The 19,525-nt window shown below is 38.1% G+C and overlaps 2 protein-coding genes across 2 annotated transcripts; one reads left to right on the top strand and one right to left on the bottom strand.

Annotated features, from left to right (window-relative positions):
• Positions 1-104: 104 nt before the first annotated feature.
• Positions 105-5,352, bottom strand: LOC117299990 (ras-related protein Rab-18-like). The gene is made up of 7 exons (XM_033783630.1): positions 5,191-5,352; positions 4,284-4,339; positions 3,960-4,021; positions 3,311-3,383; positions 2,312-2,430; positions 1,675-1,800; positions 105-495 (listed from the first exon to the last, which is right to left on the bottom strand). Exons 1-7 carry the CDS (start codon positions 5,259-5,261, stop codon positions 382-384), a joined length of 621 nt encoding a protein of 206 aa, XP_033639521.1. The 5' UTR covers positions 5,262-5,352; the 3' UTR covers positions 105-381.
• A 255-nt stretch (positions 5,353-5,607) lies between these two features.
• On the top strand, positions 5,608-12,420 carry LOC117300040 (kinetochore protein Spc25-like). Its single transcript, XM_033783698.1, has 7 exons — positions 5,608-5,695; positions 6,409-6,608; positions 6,989-7,054; positions 7,672-7,818; positions 8,757-8,861; positions 9,559-9,654; positions 10,610-12,420. The coding sequence occupies exons 2-7, from the start codon at positions 6,419-6,421 to the stop codon at positions 10,726-10,728; spliced, it is 723 nt and encodes a 240-aa protein (XP_033639589.1). The 5' UTR covers positions 5,608-5,695; positions 6,409-6,418; the 3' UTR covers positions 10,729-12,420.
• Positions 12,421-19,525: the final 7,105 nt, after the last annotated feature.

Raw genomic sequence — 19,525 nt, 5'->3', positions numbered from 1 at the left:
CAAGGCGATTTCCTCCATGCCTCCATTGCCTTGGTGCCCTTCAAATGCTCCAGTAGAAATTTACAATTTCCTCATAGGGTGCCCTTTACCAAGGAGAAAATGCCTCGGTACCCTTTCCCTTTGAAAAAACGAAGCATACAGCACTGGTCAGGCCTGTGGTCCAGTGTTAATTTCGAGCCCTGTGTATTCTTAAAGTATATTTTACCTTCCAAGTAACTTTCTTGCAGTTTCAATGCAGTCTGTACTGTACAAAACAGACTCCACAGCTTATAGTGCGCTCACAATGTACACAGAATTCATGAATACGCACAGTAAAGGCATTGCGTTGATCATTTTTTGTATAAGGAAAAATTAACTGTCCGTTTATGTAATAACTTGAACTCATATAACGCTGCAGTAACCGGAGCATCCCATGTCCCCTGGGCCCTTCTGTCCGGTTAACGTCAATCCTCGTGATTTTGTGTCGGTATCCCACAACCCGGGTGTCTGTATGATCTACAGAAAAATCAAAACCATTTGAAAAATATAAGAATGGAAAAACTCAATTTCAAAATACAGAATCAGATTTAAAAATCTGAAGTGAAAGACTCAAAAACTGATGTGAAAATCTTAAAAGCGTGAATGGTCACTGGTCACATAGTCAGGAAAATTAAAAGGCAAGCATTGCCCAAGCCTGCTTCTAGACATTTACCGTTATAAAAATAAAACAGAAAATAAAAGAAGCTGTTGCAAAATGCTTCCCAACGTAAGGACCTATGGAAATTGGCCGAACGTTTCTCAAATTCTAATTTTGTGGTGAAAAACTCTTTTTCTAAAATTATATTACTTCAGAAGGTTATTTGTTACAATGTTTTATATTATCAACAGCTCTCAAGCGCTCTTTACCAAGTAAGTTTTAATAGTCATTAATTTGGGGAGGAGGTACCAAAGGCATACCCGCCCTCTAACATTTTCAGAAACACAAATTCTTTTTTTGGCATCCCTGTAAAGACATCTTTTGTTCTTTCCTTTGTCCCTGTCGTTAAGAACCTTCCATAGATTTTGTGCACTGAATTCCGTGTGGGGCACCCCAGTCTTTAAAAATTCCCTATGGAGACCTTTTGTGTTCCCTTTTCTGTTTTGTTCTCGGTCTCCATAGAGCAGTGAGTATGAATGAAATCACAATTACATGGCGTTGCTCTACTACAGCTTTGCACTTCCGGCGCCCTCTAAATCGCATACAGCCTAAAGGCAGTGGACACTATTGGTAATTACTCAAAATAATTATTAGCATAAAACCTCACTTGGTAACGAGTAATGGGGAGAGGTTGATAGTATACAACAGCTACTCCCTCTGAAGTGATGTAGAGGGAGAAAGAAGTAATTTTCCACGAACTTTCACAGGTTTGTTATTTCATGCATATGTTGAGACACAGCAAGTGAGAAGACTGGTCTTTGACAATTACCAATAGTGTCCAGTGTCTTTAAGTCAGGTTCATACTTCCTGTGAATGCGAAGCGACATTTGGTGACACAACAATCGGTGCGTGCTCAATTTCCCTTTGTGATGCAGATAAATTCGCATCGCACGAAGCATTCGCAGAAAGTATGAACCGGGCTTTATGCAGTGGGCAAAACATTCCGCAGAAAGCAGCTCCATGAAATGAATCTGTTTTTGAGTTTGGTTCTCTCTCACCTTTTCTACAAGTTCTTCAAAGGCACACTGCACTCCGTCTTTTGTCTTGGCACTGCACTCTATGAACAGCATGGTGTGTTTTCTGGCGAACCGTAGTCCCTGGTCCCTCGTCACCTCTCGTCTCTCCTTGTTGTACAAACAAAGCCAATTCAAAATGTAAAAAATCCAGACATCATTACTTTTATTTTAGACCAGGTTTCGGGTTTTTACCCTGGACCGCAGGCCAGAGGTCAGTAGTTTTGGTGTCAGGCGAATGAACAACAGCAGTGGTTTTGTGCTCTTTAATTGAATATTAATTAATAACCTTACTCACTGTGACATCTTGATTATTGGACAACATTATGTTTAACAAATGTTGACTTTCAGTTTGAAAGAATACCTTTCAATTCTACTGAGTGATGACATAATGAAGTACACTTAATACCCACAAAGGCAAATTAAATCACCCTTTTCTTTTACATGGGTCTTTAAGAGGGCAAGACTATTTTCATTCTGCAAAGTGCACTTCCATTAGAAAATCTTTGGGAAAGGAGCACCAAGGCCAAGACCAGGAAAACAGAGGCCATGGCCTCCACATAATTCCATGCCTGGATCTTATTTCTCAACATTGCCCTCATCCAGAGCGTCGGTAACTTACCATGTCAATTTTGTTTCCAACAAGCATCTTGACGATATCTCCTTTTGTCGAGTACGTGTCCAGTTCATTTAGCCACTGGTCAAGCCGCGTGAAACTGGCCTGATTGCTCACATCATACACTGTAGAACAAAAAAGCAAATAGTTGTTCAATGTCTATCAGTGGTAAAGGAAAAATATGTCTTTAGCAGTGTTGTAGCCACGGTGGGCGGTGCTGGGCGGGCCTGCCCAAGACGCACACATTTTAAATATTGTCTACTTTGCATTGGTCTGAGACACAGCTAATGATAAGGAGTGAGAAAGAACACAATCCAAAGGCCATTCAACTTATTGCATGGCCCCAATACACAAACAGTTTGAAAACCTGGCCCCACTTCAGCAATAATGGCCCATAATAAAACATGAATAATTTTGTTGATCTCCTTAATCGATTATAAAGAAGAAAATTCCATAATCAGAGATTTTCAAAGCTGTTCATCAAAACATGCAAAGATTGGTTGATGTTCAGAGAACTTTCTGCCGAATTAGGAAGAGTTGGCAGCTTTGCTAACCCCGTATTAGTGCTGGAAAGTGAAGCCAAGTTAAAGGCAGTGGACATTATTGGTAATAACTCAAAATAATTATGAGCATAAAACCTTACTTGGTAACGAGTAGTGGGGGGAGGTTGATAGTATAAAACATTGTGAGAAACGGTTCCCTTGAAGTAACGTAGTTTTTGAGATAGAAGTAATTTTCAATGAATTTGATTTTGAGACCTCAGATTTAGGTTTTGAGGTCTTGAAATCAAGCATCTGAAAGCTCACAACTTTGTGTGACAAGGGTGTTTTTTCTTGTATTATTATCTCGCAACCTCGACGACCAATTGAGTTAAAATTTTCACAGGTTTGTTATATGTTGAGATTATGATACACCAAGTGTGAAGACTGGTCTTTGACAATTACCAGTAGTGTCTAGTGTCTTTAAGCACTTCATTGTGGTTTAGACTTTCTGTAACCATCCTACCTAATATGACGCCTTGTGCTCCACGGTAATAGCTTGGGGTTAGTGTTCTAAACCTCTCTTGACCCGCTGTGTCCTATAAAAGAAAACCAAAAAAAAAAATGTTTATTATATTTTATCATCTGCAGTTTCTCTGTGTTACACTCAGTCACTCAAAACACGCAACTATGTAATTGCAGAAAAAAAAGGAAAATGAAGTGACAGAACCAGGCATTTTAATTTGGGGACGGGGGTGTTTGAGGGGGGTGGGGCAAGAGGTAGGATTTATGGGGATGCCATGTAGCTTGTCAGCTGAAAAGTTGCAGGGCTGTCACTCTATTCATCCAAAAAAGTTTAAAACATGGACTGAGAAACCATAAATACCCTTTTTTTATGACAGTCTCACTTCCTGAAAAGTATCAGGCTTTGGAGAATTTATGGTTTATTATTTCCTCATTAAAGGACGAAGGGTTTATAAAAATGATCTTGGTTATCCAAGATTGTTCAGGTTGTGGTACCACCAAACTCAAAGCAGCAGCACTGGAGAGACGTGCTGTGGTGGGAGCATTACCAGTGATTCAAGCGGGGTACAGTTTGAGGAGGGGACCACAGCACAGGCATATGCCTACAATGTCTTCAAGAGAGATGATACTAATAAGGTTTAGTCACCCACCCATATTGCTAGTTTTGCTGTGTTTCCATCAACAGAGAGTGTTTTCACTTTGAAGTCGACACCTGTGTGAAACGAAAATGAAAATGAAAGAAGGAATTTAGTTATAGGATTAGATTAGATGAAATAAAACTTGTTTTAATTTTAGATGGGGGCTGTCCCAACTCTAGTCCCAACTAATTATAGGAATAGCCAGCTACAGCTCCGGCTACAACTATTTTGGGTGTTGCTATACTTCCAATACATGATGATGTAAAATTCAGCCATAGTTAGGCTGGCAAGACGCCGCCTTAGTTCTAATCATTGCCATTATTTGTTGCAACTCACCGATTGTTGCAGATTGTTCCGGATCGAATGTGTCATCTGTAAATCTCAGAAGCAAACTGCAGGATATATAAAATAAAGAAAGTAAATTGTGGTCAGAATTCACGTTTATGATTATCACTACTCAAAAGGACCAGTATACTATACTCGACAACAAAACAATATTTACAGAAATTCATTTTAATGTTATTGTAATTGTTACTGTCCCAATTTCATGGCTCTGGCCTCTGCTCACTGAAAGCTAAGAATCGGCACTTTACAGAAGCAGGGAATTTCGCGCTTACGTCAAGCGTATTTCACGGGTTAGCAGGTTAGCATGGAATTTTTGCTTGCGCACTTGTGTTCTCCACAGTGTACTACTTGCTTACAAAGCTAGCGCAGAAATTCGTCACTTTCACAGTAATGGTGATCGTAATCACAGAATTCAGAGCCATAATAAGCAGAGCCATAACGTTTGGCCCCTGTCTGGTCCTGTTTGGCTACAGTTTGCAGCTGACTGAGGAGATTGAGGTAGCCTAAAGCTGGAGTCGAGATTGATTACGCAAAAATCTCATCAAAATACTTTTTTGATTTAAAGATTTGTAACCAACTAAACACTGAAAACAGATAATGGTTTGTGTTTCAGAATAGTTGCGATAACGTAACCCTCCTCCCGACGGCCGCCAGAACCCTCCTCCCGACGGCCGCCAGGCCCCTGGCGGCCGTTGGGAGGAGGGTTACGTTATCGCAACTGGTTTCAGAAGTAACAATAATTGCACGGGGAATTGTTCTAGAAAACAGCAAATTGGATTACGACACACTCTACCGTTTGTTTTGTTGAGACAAAACAAAATCAAAACATTGATTAAAATTTACTCTTCTCTTCCAAATCCGTTGTCTCAAAAAAGATTCCTCGGAACTCTCAAATTACCTCGATTTTCCGACCCCACTTTCTCCAATTATCAGAATCTTTAGAGTCGTAAGCACATCTTCCTCTTCCATCCTCGTAAAAAGAACAATTCAATGAAGTAAATGAATGCAGTTTCCACAGAAAGTATTTCACAATAAATTTTGTGTTGTTGATTTCCCAACTTCGTCTGATGACGTTATGTTTTACTTCATTTGACCTTAAACTCTTTCAAAAATAATTAAATAATATTAAGTTTTATAAACAAAACATTGTTGAAATTAACTCTTTTACAGTTTTAAATTAATTAAAATTCATTTTAAGCTATAATTTTTATTAAAAAATAAATAGAAAAATACAAATGTAACTTGTATTTCTATTAAAAAATTACAACATTTTACATCGACCCTTGACCTCAAAATTTCCGCCATTTTCAAACTGTTGGAAATGACACATGAAACGACGATTAAATCCATTTTCTTCGAGCACTTTCTTTACTATCTGAATGTTTATATGAATTAAAATTTAGGTGAGTATTTATATGTGTTTTTACTACTTTTATTGGTGATATTTTGTTTTTCCTGTGATGTTTTAGCCATGAAAACATCGGTTTTTAGAGCACTATGTAATAAGAATTTCTCGGTTAGCTCAGTTGTTGTGACCGAGTGCGGTGTATGTTTTACAAGAGAGGGCGCACTTCAATCATTGATGAGCTAGGTTTTGTGACTTTCTTTGCATGATGAGTTGTTGTTGGAAATGAGGGTTATGACTTCACGAGTAAACCTTTACTGTAGATATATTGAAGGGCACTCTTGAAGATATTCTTTAAGTGTCAAATTGAAAAAAAGTTGAATTGACCCAGTTACACTCTACAGTATTTTTTAAGCCAACGTTACTTACTATAAGTTTTTATAACCATATTCAAAATTAACTCATTCATTTTTTGAAAGAGTTTTTTAGTTAACTATGAGTATGATTATGAATGATACTTACAAAGATTGGGTTTGGCTAGTTGCAATAACGTAACCCTCCTGTCGACGCTTTGCCGTCAGCAGGCAGGTTATGTTAATTGTTATCGCAAGTAGGCATGCTAGAGTTTGGCTGTTTGTCAAGAGGGAAGTACTTCTTAAGTCTAATTCAAATTTAATTATATTTTTTAGTGAAGTTGTGGGAATCGGATAATTATTTCCTTATTTTATTGGTAACAATTATGCAAACAAATTTGTGTCCTATCTTTGACAGGCTCCTCAAGATGACCACAATAAACCAGAGTTGTCCCGTTGCAAAACAACCTTCGGACTTGGACTCAGAACTGGCCAAGTTAACTGGTAACCTGCAGCAAGTCCAGGATACATTCCTCAATCACTGGACGGGAGACCAGCTGACAAAGTTCTTGCAGGATCATTTGAGAGAACATGAGACGTTGATCCAGGAAAGTAAAGGTAAGTATTTTGTAATCTTTCAGTCTCCACTTTTGTTTGCCTCTTGAGCTTTTATAGTTTTTTTTGAAGAAAAGAAAAGAAGAAGTTTCTCAAACAAAATGCATCTTGCTGATATGTGTTACCTTGACCCTTTTTGTGAACATGTGTACGATAATGACGCTTTTGAAATCCATAAAAAAAACGGTACAACCTTGGCACTGAAAAAGTTAAGTAAAGTTTTCAAGTCGAGAGTTAGCAAACAAAGTATATATACGTTGTACAGTTTTTCCCTCAAACTTCTATTATATGGCCTTTTGACTCCTAACTGCATTGTTTTGTGGTTATTGTACTGCTGACTGTTTTGTTGTTCACCTTTTCTTTCCTTTGCTTGTTCTTTTTAGACCAAATATTATGCATCCAGAAGGAATTAAAAATCTTGGAACAACAGTCGCTGAGCAACAAAGAAGGTGGGTGGAAAACTTAAAACCCTTTGAAAGATATTTGGTATGGGAGATGTACATGTACCAATAAAAAGATCTCTGTTGATGAAGTGCCTTTCTTAAGGAGACAAGTGTAAAGACTTGGACTCAAAACCATATTCTGCCCAACAGTAAAAACACAACTCATGTCCAGCTCTGCCACAACACCATGTCAGGCCTCGAAATAGCCCATGTCACCCACAGCAATGGACCCTTCCCATAAAATATGCTAATCACATTCACGCATGCGTACAGACCCTGTTGGTTGGCAAACGCCATAGAGTTGTGCACTAAGCAGACGCGCAATCGCGTCTGCCTCACGCACCCATTAGCCGTGTACAAAACAGCGCGATGTTCCCTCATTTTGCCAACCAAAACGTTAGTGCGCACGCGCTATGTGCAATTTACATATTTCACGGGAAGGGTCTATTGCCTTGGTGCCCTGTGCTTTTGCTGTGGTGCCCTTTTACAAATTTACATTTTCCTTATAGAGCGGCCCTTACCAGAGGAAAATTGCCTTGTCACTTTAAGAGCCAAAATCAAGGCCTGCCCTGTATTTGATAAAACCGGAGAACTTTATCAGTTTTTTTTTTTTACCTCGTCAGTTGGGGAAGATAACAAGAAGAAACTTTTGGCCCTGAAAGCGGTGATCAAAGAGTCGGCTCTAAAACTTCAGGAGCTTCTCTTTGAGAGAGAACAGAAACAGAAGGAGTATATTGTCGGGATGGAAAAATGCAACCAACAAAAGGAATGTAAGCTGAAGACCTAAACCAACACCTTTGGTCATGTTCTCCATTATACAACAGTTGCCAGTAATACTGATTCTTATTATACTGAAAAGGGGCCAAACTGTTTTCACTTTTCAATTTGGTCATCAACGCTCATTTTCGCAAAACACTAAGATACGTCCTGAATTGAGATGTCTGTTACTGATTGATCATGACCTGTATTCGTGTATTGTGTCATCACACTTTGCTTAGCAAGTAGGACGAATACACATCTTAAAGCCATTGGACCCTTTCAGTACAGAAAAAAAAGAAAACGTTCACAGATTTACAAATAACTTACAGGGTTTACAGAAGGTTTACTTGGTGAAAGACTTCTCCTGAAATATTATTCTATGAAATGCTTTACTTTTTGAGAAAACAGTGAAACAATATCAATTCTCAATATCGGGAATTACGGATTTATTTTAAACACATGTCATGACACGGCGAAACGTGCGGATACAAGGGTGGGTTTTCCCGTTATTTTCTCCCGACTCCGACGACCGATTGAGCCTAAATTTTCACAGGTTTGTTATTTTATATAGCAGTTGTGATACACAAAGTGTGGGCCCAATACTGTTTACCGAAAAGGTCCAATGGCTTTAAAAGCAATTTTGAGATATCACCAAAAAATCTGGAGCGAATGTGTTCACACAGGAAGAATAATTCCTAAGCTGAGGAATACACCATCTGAGAAGCGCTACTGATGTCAGTCATTCTCAGATTCACTTTTTGGGGCATAAAAACTAATATCTTTTTACATCTTATCCACATTAATACTTTAAACTGAAATGTTTCTTTGATCAAAAGCTGCTGTAGGCTTTTAACTGAAAGTATTCGTTGCTTTTTTTTAAGAGTGATTACCAAACATACACTCCCTTTAACACCCTGTATGTAATAATTTTACTTTAATGCACTCCCAGTGGTAGAAGCGCAGGAAAAAGCAACGAAAACTCGACTTAGAGAACTCATCAAGGCCGAGAGTCTGTACAAGGAGTGGTTAGGACTTCAGTTCAAGAAAATCAGCGGTAAGTGTTTGTGGTCTTTACAGATTGTCTCAACAAAAGAAGCCTCAAATCCTTGTATAAAAATATTGAATGTTTGTATGTATGGTCACTCTGGCTAATCTTAATAAACAGGATTTGAGCCAACTTGATATAATGGAAAGACATCTGCTCCAGATTGCCAAAGGTTGGAATCCTATCTGAGATTATGCTTGTGGATTGAACGTTCCTCAGGGATGAGATTTGTCAGACTTTTATCTGAAATCAGACTTTTTATGTCAGCCTGGTGAAGAAAATTAGCCGTTACTTTTTCTATAATATGACAAAATCCTGTCCTTTGATATACTTCTCTAGTGCTAAGAACACTGTTCAGTGGAATCTATAACTTCACGGGCTACCGTACAGGTGGAAAAGCCATAATTTCAACATACATCTGCAGAATCTGTATCCCACATGTGTAGTTTCAGACCTTTTTGTGAGCAATGACTCTCATCTATGATTCCTGATTTGACTGACCCAATATTAAAATCTCGAGCCTGTGGTCCAGTGTATAAGTTGAGCTCTGGCTTAACACACACCTTTTAGGTAAAACACAAATAGTGTTAACGTCAGTTCAAACTTAGAATTGGTTGATTTTTTTATCTTCATAGTTCTTAGTACGTTGCTTGCATCTTTAGCCAAACAAAGTCAAACTTACGTATTTTCTTGTGTCTATCTTCAGAGGATCACTTACAGTTTGTCTTCTCCTATCTGGACCCTAAGGACCACAGTCGAACCTTCTCCTTTACAATAAAGATTGAGAACAACAAATACAATGGTAAGGAAATATACTTAAGATAAAGTCTTATACATTTAATAATAATAATAATATCGAAGTCTTATATAGCGCACGTATCTACCAAACAAGGTACTCAAGGCGCTGAGTATATACAAACTTTCAGAAAGATAGGTTATTGCAGTGATGAATTCTGAGGTGCTGCGGCGCATACAGCAGCCACAGCCAGGAACACCGGGGCGAACCCCTTCTTTTTTCGATAAGTGCACTGGGTTCTTTTACATCCGTTACACAACACATGGGACCAACGGCTTTACATTCCATCCGAATGACGAAGCAATGGTTAAGTGTCTTGCTTAAGGACACAAGTGTCACGGCTGGGAACTTAATCACTGTAGTGAACTTAATCACTGTAGCTCGCAAGCCTGGAGAAAACCTGTGAACCGGAAACACTGGGGTTAAACCCTACCATCTTTATAGCAAGAAGGCTTTCTAATAAAAAAATACTCAACTTCTTTTTTGGGATCATCACCAAAGTGTAGCCCTACCTTGAACCAAGCTGAGTCAAGATGATTCAAGGAAACACTGTGGTCCAGTGGTTAGACTGCAGGACTTACAGTCACAAAGTTGTAGGTTCAAATCCTACCAAGCGAACTGCCGATTTCACAACGACTAGAATATGTTTTGACGTCTAGTTACTGAAGTACAATTAGAAATTCTTAATTTGTGCAATTCATAATCATAGTTGTAAATCAATGTTTGTATGAGAGAGAATGGCTGCTGCTAGCTTGGTTTTTAACTGTTAATATTCACAGGTTTGTTATTTTATGCATTTGTTGAGATACACCAAGTGAGAAGACTGGTCTTTGACAATTACCAATAGTGTCCAGTGTCTTAAAGCAATCAACTTGTCTTCAGTGGCTAAGTGGTTAGATACCAAGGTCTGCATAAAGATTTGGTGGACATTTAGCAGTATGATTTTCCTTCCTTTTGACAGTGGCAGATTCCAACCCCGCAATCGAGGGACTAGACAAGATGGCTGCCAGTCTGAACGAAAGCAACAACCTGACGGAATTCATCGTCACAGCTTGGAGAAAATTCAAAGAGCTCTTGTAGAAGTTTATTTTTTTCACAAAATTGTAAAATAAAGTTGTACATAAGTTATTCCACCCAAGTACTGGGAAATGTATATAAAGTAAATAGTCACTGAGGTTGAATGGTTAATGATCAGGCATGATATTCTTTCTACTTTAGTCAGTTTCTGATTTATTGTTTTTCCTCTTTGGAAAAAACCCATAACAATTATTTTTAATGAGGCCTGAATATCTATTAGCACCTGCACCATGTGTTAATAGACCTTTTCGCAAATACCCATTGCGCAAGCGCTAACTGTTGAATGAAGTGCATGCTGGTCTAGCTAGCGATCAAACTTGATTGCTAACTAGACCAGCACCTCATTCCATGCCTAGAAAGCGTGCGTACCGATTATTTGCAATAAGGTCTATGACATAGGTCAACCCTTTCATACTAGGTTCCTTCTTTTTTTCTGAGGAACCGTTCGAGCGTCGTTGAATGATGGATATGAGTGCTATACATAGAAGTAGAACCCGGAGACCGCTGAGTGTCTCATTGTGCGTGCGGTTTCATTGTAAGACCATTTTTATGGACGCGCATATGCCATTTTTTTAACGCGTGCATGGCAAAATATTTTGCCATACAGTGACGTCATCATTGACCAATGAACACACTAGAAACGGTTTATGTACGCTGATGTCTTAATTGTCATTTTGCCATACACGCGTGTCACGTGATGCTCATTTTGCCATACACGCGTGTCACGCAATGATCATTTTGCCATACACACGTATCACGCGGTATCGATATGCCGCGCGTCCACAGACGACACAGAGGGTGGCCGAGATCAGCGTTCTCCGGGTTCTATTTCTATGGTGCTATAGAAACCATTTTGTTAATTATTAATATTTTATTTATATCATGCCTGATGATAGTGTGTAAATAGACCCGTTAAAAATTGTTAAGTGTAGTTTACAGACTTCCGTTTGTTCCTCATCCTGATTTCTCCAAACTTACTCCTTTCTCAAGCATTGACACTTTAGCTGTTGCTAAATTTATTTTAAAAAACCTGTATATCTCTGTGTACTGAATTTTGTTTTGTATCTATCTGGAAGTATTTGTGACTTTCTGAAATTATTGTCAACAAAATTAAACTTCTGGAAAGTGAAGTTGGTGAATTTGCACTATGCTCAATCAAACTTGTTAATGGTCAAGAGAATGCTAGAGGCTAGTCTTAGCTCCAAGTCCCTTGCAGTTTTGTCCCTTGCATTATTTTTATGTGCTAGTGCGCCCTCTGTTGTCTTGGACAAAGACTAGCCAGGGAAACCCTAAACTAGTCTCCTGTCCTTATTCACGAGCCTCGAAGTGTGACGTCAGATGTTCAGGCTTGGTATACCCCCAAAGGCACCTTTTTATGAAAACAAAAATTAAAGTGAAAGTTTGAAGAAAAAAATAAAGGGGAAAAAACAGACACCCGTATTAAAATTGTTTATTTTATAAAGAAAATATAAAGTGCATTCTAAAAGTGGTTTTGTTTAAAATAATCGATGTGAAGCTATCACAAAAGAGAATAAAAAATACGCTCAATTAAATAATCTTTTTATACCAAAAGTGGTAAATTCCCATATAGAGTTAACTATGTTTTTGTTTCGGTTTATAATGTGTCTATTTTTACTGAAAAGGTGGGTGCGAAATAAAACAGTACTTACTTAGCCGGTTTTGGTTACAAAATTATCCGGTTTTGGTTACAAAATTATCCACTTTTGTTTTGTTTTCAGTTCTTCCAAAAAATAAACTATAAAAGTTTCCACTTGCAGTTGGTGTTCAACTGATTATAATCGAATTTATTTCCAACTAAAACCGCAAAATGTGCATCACTTCCAAAACCATTCTCCACAGGCGACGGTCCGTGACTAATTTTGTACCGTGGGTGGACATAATAAACTTTGTATTGATTGAGACAAACTTGGCATTGAAACCAAAACTGAACTATGACTTCTTCTGTCAAAGACAATTGATTCCAATGTTGGGTATTTGACTTAACAACAACAGCGGCAATGACTAAGGGGATAGCCAGTCAGCAAACTTCCACCGGAAGTAAAAATCCACAATCTGGTAACAATTCGCTCATAAATGTTATTAATGTGTTCCTTTGTAGATCCCTATCATGCCAAGGATATCAAGGGGAATGAGTACCATTACATACCACCTACTATTTTTGACAAGTGCGGGCTGAAACTACGGTTGCCTTGGCAGAACATATAAATAATAATATCCCAAACAAACTTATAAATATAAATGCAATCTTTAACGATCCATTTTCGATTGAATTTGTGTTTTACAAAATATACAGAATTCTTCCTCCATGCTCATAACAGCAAAAACCTGTGTGTCCCCCCAACCCCCCCCCCCCCTTCATAAAGAAAAATGTCACCATAATGATTTTTTTCACAGAAAAATAGTAAGATGCAGAAAGCAGAAGTTGTGTGGAAATAAGTTAAATGAAAAAGTTTCATTTGTTTGTGCATTATCGGGTTTTCCTGCAATCTGCATCTGATTATGTAATATTAAATATATCTTTGTCAAAACTGATAGGGGAGCGCCTTATTAGTTTTTGATCCGAACCGGACCTTTGTCTCGGAGGCATTAACCATGGATTAACAAAGTTCAAACAACTAAAACTGAATTTAGACTACAGAAAAAAAGAGGAGCAAAGGATTAAGTTATCCACTAAGGGCAAAATAATTATAGCCAATCAAAGTGTTAATTCGCAAACACTGGGCTTATTTTTCTGTTTTGAAAATGATTGGGCGACAATTTGGAAGAACTTTAACACATTTTTGTTACCCCAAACAGGAAAACACTATTTTCCTACAAATGTCCGGAAATAGAATCTATCAATGTCCGGCATGGGCCGTCGTAGAAAATTAGTACAGAGCAACACGCAGTTCATGTACAAACCGCAAATTTTCCAAGCACACTTATCACACATAAACAGAGCTGCACCCGAGAATCCCCTTCTACACGTAAATAATGTTTTAATATACATTCATAAAGTTAGTGCTGAGAAGTTGCGGTTGGGATTTAGCACAGAATACGGTATTTTCTTCTGCAAAATTGGAAGTTTTTTCAGTGGAAACAATGGCGTCCGAAGAAGACAAGAACTTAGAAGACAAAACGTGAGTATTTCTTACCATTTGTTTGAGATGACAACGTTCGTGGTAGACGTTTTCAGTAATAAATTTGCGAACGTGCAAACGGGATTTTGACAAAATGACTGCTGCTGTCAAAATGTGTTACGATACGACTCTGCTGCACCCACTGTGATGTGCCATACGTTAACAATGACTGATACACACTATAATTTGGGAGCGGTAATGAGAGAAAATTAGATTTTCATGCTAATTTAATTTGAGTCAAATTAAAAGAAATGTTTGAACCAAGTGTGTCTTGTGTCTGTGACCAAAACCACATAAATACTTCATAAAAAATATCAAAAATTCAACAATCCAATATTTTTTTTTTTAATATCCTGATTTAGTGATGTGACAGTGTTCATTTAATTTAACAAATTAAAAGAATAAAATGCCACACTGTCATTCCAATATATATTTTTTATGTATCAACAATATGGTTTTTGAAGTTCAATTGAATTTTATCTAAAAAAAAATATAAACATAGTTTTGGGAGCTTTGCCCTTCTTCTAAATATTATCATTCCTGCTATTAAAATACAGTCACAGAAAACGGTGATATTGTAATGTATTTTTTGAAAGCTGTCAAAAGTTTGTTTTCATTTGTTTTTCCTAATCCTACATATTTTAGCTGTTTGTAGCTATTTATCAACCAAACCTGTTCCTCATAACCACATGTAATAAACTAGGAGAAACGCTTCTTTCTGCTGTTTCACATTTCGTGATACTACTGCTGGATGTTATTCTTCCGGCACTTAAAAAACAGTCAAGATTTCCTTCTATTTGATTCTGATGCAATTGTGTGGGTTTTTCAGCTCATTCTTTTCCTCCTGCCCCCATCAGTAGCTTAAGGTAAATAATCTAGGTGTGAAAAAGCCTTCCTGTTAATTTGTACATTCTTCGGGTTACACTTTGTTGTCATTTTCCCGTTTAGCAACCTTAAAATCCTGTAATTTGAGTAAGTTGTTTTGTTCGTGCATAGGGGCCTATATCCCAATTACCTTGCATTGAACCCAGATTTCCTGGGAATTTTTTTAAAAGCAAAGTCATCTTAATAATGATGCAAGTTATACTTTGTCCAAAAGGCCCAGTGTGCAACCATTGTTGAGTGTTCCACTTAAATTTTAAAACAGCTACATGTATCTTGAGAAGTCAGTTGTGGCTTGTGCGAACGATGAGCACTCTAACTAAAAAGCATGTCTGTCACGGACAATGCCAAAGTAATCGACTCTGACGACTCACATTTGAGGTTCTTATCAATGTTTACAACTTGAATGTAATCTTACCCTTCTTTTTATAACGATCTTTTTATGTGCTGTTTGCTAACAGAGGGCCGTAGCCCAGAAAGAAAGCTATGCGCATTGTACGGTGTACAACATCCCTGAGTACAAAAAGTACAGCAGCAGTTAGAGACACAACAAAATAAGATTTAAATTTATAAGGTTACCAGGCAAAATACTAACCCACCATCTGTGATGGAACAATGACGTACAAGATCTGTGACCGGTTTCCTGCTCATAAAATGCTTAGCAGTTAACAGTTTTATGCAAATTGCTCAAAGTCTTGAGTAGCTGTACAAAATTAGGCCCTACTTTTTAGGTTTTGGTTCCTAGGTTTTTCCCCGAGCTGTATATTAAGTTGGAAACGGTGTTTATACAGCTGTGACTGGACATGTACACAACTGCACTTGCAGTGAACATCTTGTAATATAAGGATTGTTTCTCTACTCTGAGTCTTGAGGTATTGTGATAGCACACTGTACAGAGATTGCCATTATGTTGATTGCACTGAGCAGACTGATGTGTCTTAACGACTAGATACGCACGTACACAGTACGTGTACAACATTAATTTGTGATTATGACCTTCATTGAAAAATTCCCAATTTGTTTCATCTCCCAAGAGGTCTGCGCCGGTAGCATCTTTAAAAAAATTAGTCTACAAACTTGTTTTCACATTGAATATAAGAACGCAGTACTCACATATAAATCACTCTCTAACCAAGCTCCAACTTATCTGGGCAACCTTCTCCACACCCGCCAGTCTCTGTATAATTTAAGATCCACTTCAGCTGTTGTATTGAATGCCCCACGATCACGTACCAATGTAGGATCTAAAGCTTTTGCTGCAACTGGGCCAAAATGCTGGAATCGTCTCCCTCAATCTGTTCGTTTAGCCAATTCCCTGAGTTCCTTCAAATCCCAATTAAAAACCCACCTCTATCCTAAGTTACTCTAGATTGTATCATTGTTAATTGCATTGTTTTGTCTGAAAAGCATGTAGTTTATCTTTTGTTGTGTTGCTTTTGTATTTCGTTAGCGCTTTGTATCGCTTTTGTAAAAAGCGCTTTATAAGTAAGGTTATTATTATTATTATTATTATTCACAGGCCTTGTAGGTTGTGTTTCATTCTTGGAAAGGCACAGACGTATTGCTCTAGTATTAAAGGGGAACTTCTATAGAAGAAAATTTCAATTAATTTTTGAACTTTGCAAAGGCCACCACGGCAAAAGCACAATGCACCACGGAATTTAGCCTTTTTGAGGTACGGCTGACAGTCACGACACTAGAGCAGTTTAACAGTGGGTCCCTTGCTTTTGAAACTTTAGCATGGTTGTAAAATGTAGCAATGTTTGACGAGATTGTACAAGAGAACCGTTAGACAGTAGAAACAAATTGTCCCTTCACAAGAGGTTTGTAAAATTGGTAAAATTGTGTAAAATTTGTAAAACCGTGCTACAATTTAGCAAGGGACCCTTGCTAAATTGCTCGTGTGTCAAATGAAGTATGTGTTCACCAAAATGTTTAAAAATTGCTATTGTAATGTTGTGGGTGCTATGGGAAGCCTACGTTCACGTATCAAAGCAAATGCTCTCCATTATTATACGGCAGATGTAAAAATTACCTTGTTTGGAATCAGTTCCTGTTTGATGTGATCTTTGTATTTCCTCTCAATTACGTTTGTTTCCTGTACAGAGGGACTACCTGGGTTAGGGAAAAAATGGCCGATCTTCCTGTACCGCGAATCTTTTCATGCGAACGCCGGAAATGTGTTGGTGTAAACAAAATGCTCATCAAATTTATTTACATGACAATTGTTTTGTTTTCCCTTGGATGAAGGAAAAAGCCAAAGTCGTTAAAAATTATACACTTTGAAATTAAGTACTTCCGTGGGACCATGTAGAGAAAGCGCCATGGACAAAAAATTATTGTGACTGTACATAAATGTATCTTGTCAGTATAAAACCCCGTTTTGTACTAAAGGACTGCTGCCTTTGAACTTATAAACATCCATTAAATTCCAGTTTGGATGGCATGTTATGTACGTAAATTGTTTTAGCCTTTTAGAGACCACAGCAGCCACAAGCAGCTTGCACCAAAACGCCGCCCATTATAGCGTCTGAAAATGGCCGCAAGATTTGACCTACTTACATTCACACAAAGAGGTTTTAAAGAAAAGGTCATGTCTGGATGAAATTCTCCAATCTATCCTAGATGTTAACATAGTACTCAATTCCTAAAATCAAACAATTTTTCTGTTTTCATGTTATTTCTTTGACATTTACTGATGGAATATGAATGGAAGACAATATTAGCGATGTCTGGGTGTTTTGTGATAATACAAGAATGAATGGTCTCTATAAAGTGTTAAAACATTTCTTTTGGTTACATCATTTGAGGGTGTGAAATCCAAAAACAACAAACACTGTGTAGTTTCATGTTATGAGATGCAAGTATGGCAATCCAAACCAGCCCACTGTTTGTAAAAGACAAGACGGTTTATTTATTTTATTACACACCCAATGGCAAAACTAGCACAAATAATCGGATGGGAAACAAAAAAGAAATATGCAGTTTTAGATGTGGTGAGGTGGAAAACCCTTGGGGAAAACCCATGCAGTCAATCAAGTAGGGACTGAAAACTCAATCCACAAGATTTGCTCTGGTCTGAGGTGAAAGGCAGGGAAGGGAAATAAACCACTGAGACAACATTCTTGGTTTTCTACCTCCATGGTTTTTGGTAACTTCATGGCGCCTCCTTTTCTAATCTTCACAAGAAGAGGTGTACATAGTTCACAGTTTTAACAAAACAAATTGAATACATGGAACTTTCTCTTTTACAGAATAATTATTTTAATATTTAGATATTTAAAGGGGCATGAACAAACTGACAACAGGGAAACAGCCTCCAGTAAAATCACAGTCTTACAAGTTTACGGTGAAGCTGCAACTGTGTTGCAATGTGTGAATTCGATCACAACATTTTGTGGAGTTTATTTTGAGCTGCACTCCTCAACATGCTGCAACTCTACTAAAGGATTTTCATCAAAGTGCCTCTTCTAAGGGAGACCAAATCACAACAGTCTGAGCATTCCTGCTCACAAAACATTGAATAGAGGCAGCAGTTATTGAGGCGTTGATTTGTAGGGAATGAGGTTTACATGGATAAACACTTCATCCTCAGCTGAAGGTCAGGGCCTTTTGTTGCTGGTTAGTGGTTAGGCTTCCTTCAAAAAGTGCATAGGATAATTGGTTTGTCGGTGATTACATTATATTACTAGTGAGTAGTCTGAGTACATAATGCATGGTGTGGTGTGTACTGTGAGACACTGTTTACATAGTACATTGTAATAGTGGTCTGAGTTCACTCTTGGTCTATGCATGGTCTATGGTCTATACAGACTAAAAAGCATGACTTACTGAAGTTACCGATTTAAATGTTCACTTAGGTTTTTCTAGAGAGCCCACCTGAGCTGTACCTAGCCTGTACAGGACTTGAACTTTTCTCTCCAAGAAGGGGCATGCCAATTTTCCCTCTGGTAATGTGGCACTTTTATGAGGAATAAACTTGTAATGCAACCTTACACAGGGCACCGCAGCAAAAGCACAGGGCACCACAGCGAAAGCACAGGGCACCACAGCGAAAGCACAGCTGCACCGCAGCGAAAGCACAAGGCACCACAGCGAAAGCACAGGGCACCAGAGCAAAAGCACAGCTGCACCGCAGCAAAAGCACAGGGCACTCTACAGCAATTGCAGTGAGTGCCCTGGGTTGTTTTGAAGCCTGATAATATTAAGAGAGCCTATACCTAGCTCCAGGGTTTATTATTGTAAATTCTTGTCCTGAACATCCTTGGGAAGCAGACAAACATGAGTTGGATCCCTTTATTCTGTTGGAGGCCGTTCATTCAAAGTGTTCAACATTCTCACACACTTAAATAAACATGATATTTGATCCTGAGAAAAAAGTAGGAGAATTTTATTGAGTATAAGGGCTGACACACATCTGACAACCATAATATGGTGTAGGCTTTCATTGTTAAAGGCGTAGTTTATTTCATCGCAGTTTTTAATGATTTTCTCCAAACAAATCTGAAAATAGAACAAGCCTAAAAAAAAACCCACCGCACAACAGCAATCGCTGTAGTGGTGCCCAGTGCCGTTTACTTTTGCTGTGAAACCCTTTGCAAAGTTCCAATACAATTTACATTTTCCCTCATAGGGTGCCCCCTTACCAGAGGAAAATGTTCTTGCCTATTTAAGACCTAAGTTCAAGGCCTAGACTCAAGTAGGAAGAATATCACACTATCTGCTAAGGGTAGGGGGTAGCGACCATGAGTACTTTAAATACAGTACAATCATATGCA

The sequence above is a fragment of the Asterias rubens genome, chromosome 15 (genome assembly GCF_902459465.1).
Source record: "Asterias rubens chromosome 15, eAstRub1.3, whole genome shotgun sequence".
Classification (NCBI taxonomy): domain Eukaryota; kingdom Metazoa; phylum Echinodermata; class Asteroidea; order Forcipulatida; family Asteriidae; genus Asterias; species Asterias rubens.
Note: the sequence above shows the minus strand (reverse complement) of the source record. Positions and strands in the feature narration are given on the sequence as shown.